The 12,076-nt window shown below is 37.7% G+C and overlaps 1 protein-coding gene across 10 annotated transcripts in view; it reads right to left on the bottom strand.

The window, feature by feature from the left end:
• Window positions 1–12,076, bottom strand: part of FAM221A (family with sequence similarity 221 member A) — a 33,847-nt gene that overhangs the window by 10,315 nt on the left and 11,456 nt on the right. For 8 of the 10 annotated variants that reach the window (XM_044246225.1, XM_044246226.1, XM_044246228.1 and 5 more), the window contains 3 exons: window positions 10,869–11,075; window positions 6,076–6,177; window positions 1,392–1,474 (listed from right to left, as the gene is read on the bottom strand). In XM_044246225.1, coding sequence (XP_044102160.1) covers window positions 1,392–1,474; window positions 6,076–6,177; window positions 10,869–11,075 — 392 coding nt within the window. The remainder of the gene's footprint in view (window positions 1–1,391; window positions 1,475–6,075; window positions 6,178–10,868; window positions 11,076–12,076) is intronic. The other 2 variants (XM_044246229.1, XM_044246231.1) reach the window with 2 other exon arrangements.

Genomic DNA, 12,076 nt, shown 5'->3' with positions numbered 1-12,076 from the left:
GCTGCTGTGACCGAGGAAAATAATTTTAAGTTCTAATTTTTTTAAAATCAGACTTATCTAGCCACACATGATGAACAGCTGCAACACAGGGAAAGAACATTTTCATCACTGAAAAAAGTTCTATTTCTAGCTCTGCCTTAAATCATATCCAGGACTCTCCCCCTCTATTTCAAAATTCTTCATCAGAAAAACCAAGCTGCTCTCTCTGTCCTCTACTCCCTTTCCTCTTAGGAGGTAAATTTATTTAATGGTCTTCTTTCTCCATACCTTCTATTACTCAACAAGCTACAACAAAAAGTGACAAAAGTGTCTTTACTTTCATGGCACATATTACCTAGTTGGAGAGTTAATAAACACCCACAGAGCAACTATAAAATAATCCTAAGAAAGCATTTTGGAGAATGTTACCATGTGGTCAGATACCATCCCCCATATCTCATCAAACCCATATACTTTCATCTGGTAACAAACAAAAACAAATCTCTCAAATATGACCACCATGAAACACATCAAATGTCTAATGATATGACATGTATGAAACTGACTATCAATTAGTATGTTTCTTTTTTCAATTTTCCATAATATTTATTGAAAACTTATTATGTATAAGGCATTTTAGTTAGTTCTGGGGGAAATATAAAGAAGAATAAAGTACTGTTTTTTCCCCTAGGAGTTTATAGTGTGGTAGAGGACTGAGGCAAATTATCACTACTGAAAGCTAGGAACACATCAATACTATAGTTATTGAGCCCTGGGAATTGCTTAAATACATTTATATCTAGTGTTCAGTTTCTTAAAGGCTAATGGGTAATTTTAATTCAAGTCTAGATATACCTTGAATGCACTAAGAAGAAATATTACATAGTAAGAATTCAAGATACAGGGGCACTTGGGTGGCTCAGTCAGTTGAGTGTCTAACTCTTGATTTTGGCTCAGGTCATGATCTCAAGGTTGTGAGACTGAGCTCCCCATTAGGCTCCTCATTCAGCAGGGCCTCTGCTTGAGATTCTCTCCCTCCCTCTCTGCCCCTCCTCCCACCCATGCCCATGCGCGCACGCACTGTCTCTCTTTCTAAAATAAATAAATAAGTAAATCTTTAAAAAAAAGAATTCAAAGTACATTATAATTTACAAATCTACTGATAGCTGATGTTTATTAGTGACAGTTTTATCTATTTAGACAATCTTTATGACCTTCAGAAAGTAACTATTACATTATATATATAATATTGACTCATTCTAGTTCTCTCTGAATCATTCTAAATAAGTCTCAAGGTCTAACACCAGCTGTAAGTTAAGGCTTTATAAATTATTTTTAATGATGATCCACAATCAGTACATGATTCTACTGTGTTTTTGTCACAAATCAAATGCTTAATAAAACAAACTTACCCTTTCTTGGTATCGTCTTTCAAAGAAAGCCATATCATCCTCTTCAGGTCTCTTTAAGGAAGAAACTTGACTACTTGTACCTACTAATAAGGAAAAAATAACTCTAAATAATATATTTATGGGATTATAAATTCTGCTGGGCTTTTAAAAAAAGAAAAAAGGCAGAAAGAAAACTTTCCTCTTATCAGTGATTTTTTTTTAATTTTTCAAACCAGAATGGTCTAAATGGTAATAGATCCTACTACCTAATTCCTTTATCTTTAGGGGGCAGAGGGGCAAATGGACAGGGAGAGAGAGAATCTCAAGCAGACTCCCCACTGAGCACGGAGCCTGACACAGGCCTTGATTCCAAGACCCTGGGATCATGACCTGAGCCAAAATCAAGAGTCCAACACTTAATCAACTGAGCCACCCAGGTGTCCTACCTAATTCTTTAAAAAGCAGAGCATTGCAAGATAAAATAATTTTCATTGGCAAACAATCTCCTAATGAGCAACTAGTTCTTACTAAATAACAACATACAGCTATTTCACACAAGAGCACACTTAGCTTTGCTGGACTTACATTTTAAATTTTATAGCAAAACTAGAAATTCACATAACACCATAACAGATAATGCACAAAAGTAATTACAGAAGATTTAAGCCAATGTCTGAATGTTTGTATTTGTTGAAATCCTCAGCATAGCATATGTTGAAATCCCAATGCCCCACGTGATGGTGTTAGGAGGTGGGGTCTTTGGGAGGTGCTCAGGAGGGTGGAGTCCTCATGAATGGGATTAGTGCTCTTACAGAAGAGACCGCACAGAAATCCCTCAACTGTTCCACTATATGAGGACATAATGAGAAGGGCCAGCAACGGATCAGGAAGAGGGCCTTCACCAGAACACAACCATGCTGGCGTCCTGATCTTGGACTTCCAGTCTCCAGAGCTGTGAGAAATTAAATTTCAATTGTGCATAAGCTCCTCAGTCTATGGTATGTTAGTATAGCACCTGACTGGACTGTGGCAGTCTGTACAAGCAACCAAGATACTACCTGCTTTGAAATTTTTCAAAACTAAAATAATTTTAGCCATTTTCCATGGTGTTCACTTTTTAAAACTAAACAAGCACTAGTGTGAGTTGTGAAAGGAATTTAAAATTGCTTCGGGAAAGAAAACCAAGTTTTCTTTGTAGGTGCACTAAGAGTCCAGCTCCATGGAAAAGTTCACCTCCCTTTTCAGGTGAATGTGTTGGTAGGGTCCCCTCCTTTCCAAAACAGAGTATCAACCTGAACACACATGGCAGTTTTTAAAGCATATAAATTTACCCTCAACCAGCAGCACAAAATCACATAACTCCAATCACCACAGTGTATAACCACACTCTGTCAATCATCTAACAAAAGACTTGAGAAAAAGAAGGAAAAAGTGCTAAGAATATGTGCTATCTATCCATTCATCTCAAAACTCTGGGTCTTTCCCTGAATCATGTTGGACCATTTGAGCTAAGCTGCTTGTAGAATCACTCTCAGTGAGTTGTAGTTTAATGGTATATTGCCATTTACCTGGTAAAATGGTATTTTACCACTTTCATCAAAGTGTCTATCAGAAATGAGCAACCACATGCTACATTTGCTGAAAGAGAGTTTTTTTTTTTAAGAAGACAAGTCACTTCATTTATTCAAGTTAATTCATTTCATTCAATAATCTGCCATATTGTTGCTGTAACTGTTAATATTATTGCATTATTATTTCTCATGAGGGAACCATGCTTTTAAAAAATCTGGGTTGTATTTTCATGATGTCTAACTAAAAATCTCTAAAATCTTTTTCCTTACCAAAAAGTAATCCCTTCATCACAAGAGAAACAGGAAAACCGATATTTAGTTGTAAAAAGTGATCTCCATAAGAAACAATTCATAGTCCATAATCTTTCAGGATTGTACTCTTATTTGGGACCTCTTTTGTAGGGGAGGGGGCTGTCTCTCATAAATCATTTCTTGAAAGTGAGAACATGCCCTACTGCATCATAGAAGGAAAACAAGGTCTAGTTCCCAGACAATAGGCAAGTGGTCCTCCAGGAAAGGAAACCCAAGGGCTCCTAGGTGACATTCTGCCAAGGTCAGGGGACAGAGTCAGTGACCCTCCTACCCTCACCAGTCAGCAGTAAAAAGGTCTAACCAGCTGAGTGGGAGAGGTAGTAACTAGCTTCCAGTTAGAACTTCTAGCTCTGGACTGTCTGTGTTTGAGGCTGGAGGGAGATGTTACAGAGTCTGGAAAAAATGACTAAAAATAGGCAAGTGTGGAAAAGATACAGGTTTCTTACAGGGGGGACCCACAGAAAGGGGGTACCACCACTCAAGGGCAGTGCTGTGCTTTCTTTGAGAACAGAATACACTGAGTGGGGTCCGCAGTTTTCAGATAACAACTGGAATGATATTGAACAAGTGGAAAGTTAATTCAGAGTTTCCGTCCATGATTCAGAAAACACTGATGGAACGCCTGTGTGCAAAGCAAAGGGACAGGCGCTGGAAAACGATCAAGCTGTCTAAGATGTGATCCTGACCGGAAGGAGCCATCTAGCAGGGGCCATCAAACCCCTGCACACCACAAAGTGCTGTCCTCGGGGCCGCGTGGAGGGAAGGATGGCTTCTGGCCGGCTGCATCAGGGACGGCACTCCTCTATTCTCTCCTCTTGGTACTCAGCGCATCTTCTGTGCCTCTAGGTTACTGCGTGGCCTGGCCCATTCCAGGCACTTGCTTATCTTCCTTATCTTTCTTGGTGGTGTGAGAAAGGGAAGTTTGAGAGGATATGATCCTGCCTCACAGGTGCCTGGTGTATGTGTGTGGAAGTGATGTATGGTGGAAGTGTTACTCTGTCTTGGTTCAGAAAGGTGGGGAAAACTGGGGGAAAGAAGAGCTCAGACGGGGTGGTAAGGGTATGGTGTCTTAGTCAGAAGGTGCGAGCAAAGTTATACTAACAAGCAGTTTAAGTACACAGCTTAAACCAGACGATAGAAAGAGCACCAACACTGCCAAGGACCTCAAGAAGGTAGTTGGAAGCCCTCAGCCAAATAGGTGAGTCTGCAGAACTGGGAAGCTTAAATCCTTTCCTGTTTTTGGTCAAGCTCAACCAGAGCATATGAAAGAATATCGAATAAGTAGAGGGTCTTCAATTTCCGGAAAGTAGAAAGATCAAGTAAACTCAGCATTCCCCAGTATTCCCCTCCCCAAACCCCAAAACAGTGAAGTTGAATGTCTAAAGTGCAGAGAAAGTTTTTGGATATCTTCTTTGAGTGTGTTTTTGGCATTTGGGTCCATAAGCAATCAAGATGGAGAGAGATGTTATCCCAAAGAGGAAAGTTTGTAGGAACCAGAGTAGCCGAGCCATCCAGCCATGATGTCTTTAGACGTACACAAAACCATGGCTAACAAGGACTCTCCCACATGAATCAGCCAAGCAAACCAGTGGCCACATATAAGAGAGTGTGATGATGATCCACGAAATCCTGAGTGAAGGAGCCAAGAGGCCCAAGGCTCTAACAAGGGATACTTTGAGGCCACAAAACAACCCACACAAAATAGCCCAGTGCCAGGACAGTGACCAGACAGAGCAAACATCTGGCCGGACGGGTTTGACGGGTTTGACGAAGTCCCCTGCCAGCCTGGGGACTTCGTCACCACCATCTTGAAAGATCTAAAGGCTGAGCCTTGGGATGGGGAACCGTCTCTGTCCTGCCCCCATACCGAGAAGGCCTGGGTAACTGGTTTCTCAGGACCACAGGCAGACTTGTGTACCTGTGTCTTTTGAAAAACAGTTCTAAAAGACCGTGGGTCACCACATCATTGAGTGTCACACTATAGAGACATCTTTAAAATCCAGCACTAGTATAACTTTCCTGAGCACTGAGGAATCCATAATAATAGATGAGTATCTTTCTAATAATGAAAAGTATTTAACTGATCACACCGTCCTCTGTGCCTTCACTACCATTACACTTGTCATAACCGAAGCTTAATCACATCAGCAGCAAGTACATCAACCTTGAAAGCTGACACAACTGTGTCCTTTTTCTTGGTTTTGGTTTCTTCTATCTATATTTTCACATAACTTTGTTGGGTGTTGTTTGTGTAAGCAGCCCAAAAACCCCTTGTGGAGAAAGTCAGGGTACATGAAAAGGCTGCATGATAATACAAATAAAAAGAAAATTCTCTTTTAAAAATATTTGTAAATATTAAATACCTACTGCACCATAAAAATTCCTCTTCAATGTTTTTTTCTTGTCTTAATAAAGGAAATAGAATACTAGTGCTTAAAAATAAATAAAATTAATATATATGTATAATGTACATGTATAATTTATAGGTATAATTTATAAAGGACAAACCTTTCTAACCTATACTTATCACTGGATTAGATCCTGCTTAGGAGAGCCACTAAAGGAGTCTCTTATTCAGATATCAAAGCAATAACATGTAAGGTTTTAAAAGTTCAAATTATTGTATTATTAGAATCTTCATAATTCTTAGATTTAGCAATTTTCAAAAAAAAAGAAGTTCCTTGCTTCTCAGTACGAGGCCAATTTAAAAATAAAATGATAACCAAATTGTGGTAATACTGAAGAAAAAAGATCTAGAAAATGAATCAATCTACATTCTTTTTTACTACCCCCCAAAATATTTGTCAGTTTAATTTCATTACCATCTGTCAGTGGAGAAGAACTAGATGATGTTTGAAATGCTTTTAGAAATGGGTGGTCCATGGCTGTAGCTGGAGAATCTAATAATTCAATCGAAGGTGCACCTAAGAACAAAATATATGAAGAATGAAAATTAAATCTCCATTTTTCAGGATACAAAAGTGATTTCAATGCAAAATAAATCAAAACCTCAGCAGATTAATTAGAAAAAAAATTTTCTTTAAAAAAATTTTTATTTAGATTTTTATCTGCCATATAAAGTACAGGGAATTAGCTAGAAGTGTGTTTTTACTTCTCAGAGATCTTTTTCACAGAAAAAAGAAGTTATGCATGAATGTAACTATGACAAAGTGGTACAAAACCTTAATACAGTCACAAAAATATTATCAAAAGCAAGACATTCATGAACAAAGTACCTATAGTTGAAGAGGACAGAATAAATGCATTTTTACTATGTTCCTCACTGGGAAACCATCTCAAAACAAAGTATGAACAATAAAGAAAAATTCAGTGGAAAAAAAAAGAAAGAAAGAAAAATTCAGTGAAATGAGGAAACAGCCACAACCCCACACCACAGAATTACAAAGACCAACTGCTAAATACATTGACTTTTGGACCAAAAGGAAGGAAGCTGTAGAGAAAATTTTTAAGTGCTCTATATTTTTCACAAACCACCACCTCTCCTATATCCCTCTTCCCACACAGTGAATAGAGGGAAGGAAATAAACTCTTAATCCTATTTGTTTTTTTAAATGAATCCTTTCTTATAAGCTGAACAGTGTGGGACAATTGCTTGTTCTTTCAGTTTTCCGCCCGCTCCTTCCCCAGCTCCTCTCTCTTAAGGTTGGAAGAAATATAAGAGAAGGAGCTCAGGTCCACTGAGGCCCCTGTGCTGTCCTATGCTTGCTGCATGCACTACTGATCTCAAATGCTCAAGGCTGGTAAGCGGTGATTTAGTCTCACAGCTTGGTGGGACCTCACATTTGCTCTCACTAGAAGTATAAACCCCTGGATGCCTGCCACTTCCTCTACTGAATCCCCCAGTGCTCAGAGCACCCACCCTCTAGCTCTGCTTGGGATCCCCTTGCTATGACAAATGTCTCAACTGCTTTACGGCTCAGCTGCCTTCCAACCACCCACTAGGAGCTGGGCTTTATGGACTCCTTCTGCATCACAAAGGAACCAAATCAGCAAGTTGTCATCTCTGTCCAGGACTCTACATGGCTAACAGAGCAGATGTCCCTCTGCCCCAGGCTTCCCTCCATCCGAAATCAAGGCAAAGACCTCTTGTTTCCACTCCTCACTCTCACCTTTCCTCACCACACCTTCCCTCAAGGGCCAAAAGCAGGAGATTTTCTCTCTTCATAAGATGCCTGAGTGATAAAATACTAGAAGGCATAAGAAGGCAAGATGCCAGCTATTCCCACTATTACTTAGCACGGTTCTGCAAGTACAAGACATTGTAATTAGTTAAGAGTAAGAGCCAGAAAATATTGGAAAAGGCAAAAATACCACGATGTACAACACTGACCAAACATTTAAACTCTAACATTAAGTAATAAAGAACTGGTAACAAAAGTAACATAAAATATTTGCATAATAATCAGCTAGAAAATATAAAGGAAGGAAAAAACCCTATATATGATATCTATAAAAAAAAAATTAAACACCCACAAATAAAATGAAGAAAATTATGAAACAGATTGAGGACTTTCATGAAGATAACTTCAGAATTCCACTCAGCTACACAGAAAACAAATGCAGAGACTCAACATTTTAAAATATTAATTCTTGGGACACCTGGGTGGCTCAGTCAGTTAAGCAGCTGCCTTGTGCTTGGGTCATGATCCCAGGCTCCTGGGACTGAGCCCCACATCAGGTTCCCTGCTCGGCGGAAAGCCTGCTTCTTCCTCTCCCACTGCCTGCCACTCTGTACTTGTGTGCTCTCTGTCAAATATGTAAAATCTTAATTAAAAAAATAAAATAAAAAATAAAATGTTAATTTTTCCTACATTAATCTATATATTCAACATGATTATGAACTAAATAATAGAATGTTTTGTAATAATAGAATACTGTCGAAAAATAATACCAAAGTTCTGAAAAAAATTAGAGAGTAAGAATACGTCAGAAAAATTCTGAAGTAATGAAATGAAGTCATAAGTATCAATTTATTATAAAGTTGTAGCACTGAAAATGGCATGGTAGTTGCCTAGAAATAGACAACGAGCAAGCAGAAGCAATTAGCAGAATAACAAAGAAAAATATGTTGTACTTCTCTGTGCTAAGTTTCCTTATCTGTAAAATAAGAGTAATAGTAGTGCTTAACTCAGTTATTGTGAGGATTAAATGCATTAATAGATATAAAGAGGCTGGAAAGACTCGTGGAAGTACAAAGCTGCAATCATCATCAACATTTTGCCATTGGGAACTGGGTTTTCTGTAACAGTTCCATGAGCTTAATACAATCATGCTCCTATGAAAATTGAAAAATGATTTATGTATGGACTCTAACAAGATAATTGTAAAATTACCTAGAAGAGAAAATACAGATATACCAAAGGAATCTTGAGAGAAAAAGAAAATACAAACAGGAAGCATTTACCAAACCAAATATCAAAACATACTACGAAGAATAATAATTAAAAATAAGTAATATTGACCCAAAATAGACAAATAGGCCAATGCCACAAAATAGTACAACAAAATATGAGAAAGGTAAAGTTTCAAATTATTTGGGGAAGAATGGTGTTTGGATAACTTGCCATCAATTTGGACAAAAACTGAAGTTATACATACCTCACATTTTCACAAAAAATGTATTCCAAATACATGAAAAAGCTAAACATAGAAACAAAAAAGGAATTAAGTATTAAAGTGCATGAAGGTAAACATAATCATATAATTGCCTCCAAAATTTAAAAGCTGGATAAAAAAATAAAAATTAAAATAAAAATTAAAAATAAAATAAAATTAAAATTTAAAAAAAGACAAAAGCTTGGAAGAAGGTATCTACAAAATAAATGACAAAAGACTAGTACACAGATTATATAGATTACTACAAAAGTATTAGTACAAAAGACTATATAGATTAGCTCAAAAGATTAGTACATAGATTATATAAAACTATATATAAATGAGAAAAGATAAAAATACAAAAATGAGCAAAGTATATACCGGACAAGTCACAGAAAGCTAAACAGCCAATAAATACGAGAAGACGCTCCTCTTACTGGCTATTAAACCAGGGAAATCAGACTGAAATAAGAACATTTTCACAGGTCAGACTGACAAAACATTGGGTCTGCAATATCAGTGACCAGCATAAATGTGAGAAATAGGGAAGCTAAACCATCTAGAGAAAGTATAAACAAGTACAGCATTTTTGGAAGGCAATTTGACAGAATGTCTTAATGAAATTTCACACACTTCAACCCAACAAATCTGCTTCTCAGTATCTACCTTAGAGTCACAAGCAAGAAAGTTCAAGGATGTTTTTGGCAAGACTAGTAAAGAAAAAAAAAAATGGAAACAATCTAAATGCCATGAACAAGGTTTAGAAAAATTGACAAAATAGCTTTAAAAACCTGATAAATTGATAGCGTGGAATATTATGTGGGGGTGGGGTGGGTAAAAGAATTGCATAGATTTTTGTGTTCTGACATGACAGGCCTTCAGATTTACGATAAAAATATATGCTAAAAAGAAAAATAAATTGTCAATTAAATATAATTATTGATTATCAGTGACAGCAAATTACCCTCTGGGAAAGGATATGGGGTAAAGAGAGGTGTTCAAGGGGGCCTTCATTTCTCTTGTTTGAATCTTTTACAAGAAAATATTCACTCACATTTATGTAATTTTTATACTGAAAAAAACTGAATACAAGAAAAAAAATCCATACACACAGAAGTATTTAAAGTAGATAGGAACCATATTCTTCTCCCAATCCTATTCAACTTCAGAAAAATAAAAAAAGAGAGTCAATTATCATATGGTTTCACTTATTTGTGGAGCATAACAAATAGCATGGAGGACAAGGGGCGTTAGAGAGGAGTAGGGAATTTGGGTAAATTGGAAGGGGAGGTGAACCATGAGAGACTATGGACTCTGAAAAACAGTCTGAGGGGTTTGAAGTGGCGGGGGGGTGGGAGGTTGGGGTACCAGGTGGTGGGTATTATAGAGGGCACAGCTTGCATGGAGCACTGGGTGTGGTGAAAAAATAATGAATACTGTTTTTCTGAAAATAAATAAATTGGAAAAAAAAGAAAAATTAAAAAAAAGAAGAATCCAGCTACCTTCAATAGTTCAAGATATAACCAACTGAACTTTTCCCTATATTACTTAAAACTTTCATGTAGGCAAGCAGTGTGTACATACATTATTATAAATGTGATAACATGTATACATACACATCTGCATATGCACACACAGACATAAGCCTGTTTCCAAACTGAGATGGCTATAATGGCAAAAAAAATTGCATACAATAGAGCAACAAGTAAAGTATCATATCAAATAAAAAGAAATACTCAACTATTACAAACAACAGGGTTGTGGGTTGGGATTTGGATACAAGTATTGGAGTAGGAGTGATCTTTTTTATGTGTTTTCTATAATGACCATATAGTGTATAGTAGCAATAAAACCTTTATTATAAAATAAAAATCAAACGAGAGAATGGTTTCTGGAAAAAACTAAAGAACATAAAGTGTGGAACAAATATAGGGCTTCACTCTCATCAGCACACATAAAAACAATATGATAAGCTCACATTTCATTGATCGACACTTACCAATCCCACTGTCATCTAATCGCATGTAGCCTTCTGCCAGTGAGCTGAAGCCTGTTAAGCCTCCCATTGCTGCATAAGGGACATCCTGCCCCACTGGCTTTCCCTGAGCCAGTCTTTCTTGCTTAGTTTCCACGACTGTGTCATGAGCATATGCAGGCTGACCACAAGCACAAGTGAAGCAACTATGGAATCCCGAACACTTGGAACCTGAATCAAGATGTGAAGGGAGTCAAAGGTCTTTAAATATAGGTACTAAGTTGTCTGCCCTAAAAATACTCAGCTTGGCCACAATGACCCGAATCTGAATCCCTCATATGCTATCCTCAGGCCTCTAAAACTCCTGCCTCCAGCCCCCAAACTCCCTTCCAGCCACTGTTCTGTAAGATGCTGAAATGAGTAAGGTAAGGTAAGGTATATAGCAGGAAAAAAGTACTGGAAAAACCAACTAGGACTAAAAGAAATTGGGCTAACACTGGAAAGCCAGGAAATCTAGGCCCTCTCCTCAAATATGGAGTTAAAAGCAGGTGTAGATAGCCCAGTAGCAGAACCAGGTGAAGAGAGAACATGGAGGCCTCCCTGTGGATGAATGCCCCATAAAAGCTTTATGGGAAAGCTAACCTACAACATAGAAAGGACACAATGGAATATTTTAACAATAGGGAGCAAAGAAGTACTGATGCATTGCCACACCATGAATGACTCATACAAACATTATGCTAAGTGAAAGAAGCCAGTTACAAAAGGCTACATATTCTATGCTTCCATTCATATGAAATGTCTAGACTAGGCAAGTCCATAGAGTCAGGAAGTAATTCTTGGTTGCCTAGGGGTGGGGGAGAGGAAGGAATAAGGAATGACTACTAATGGATATGGAGTTTCTTTTGGGGGCAATGAGAATGTTCTAAAATTGACTGTGGTGATGGTTGCACGATTCTATGAGTGTATTAAAAACCACTGAACTGTACTCTTGAAATGGATGAGTTATATGGTATGTGAATTATATCTTTTTTTTCCAATTTATTTATTTTCAGAAAAACAGTATTCATTATTTTTTTCACCACACCCAGTGCTCCATGCAAGCCGTGCCCTCTATAATGCCCACCACCTGGTACCCCAACCTCCCACCCCCCCACCACTTCAAACCCCTCAGATTGTTTTTCAGAGTCCATAGTCTCTCATGGTTCACCTCCCCTTCCAATTTACCCAAA

Source organism: Neovison vison, chromosome 4 (assembly GCF_020171115.1).
Source record: "Neovison vison isolate M4711 chromosome 4, ASM_NN_V1, whole genome shotgun sequence".
NCBI lineage: Eukaryota > Metazoa > Chordata > Mammalia > Carnivora > Mustelidae > Neogale > Neogale vison.
The sequence above is the reverse complement of the archived record's forward strand: the minus strand, read 5'-3'. Positions and strand labels throughout refer to the sequence as shown.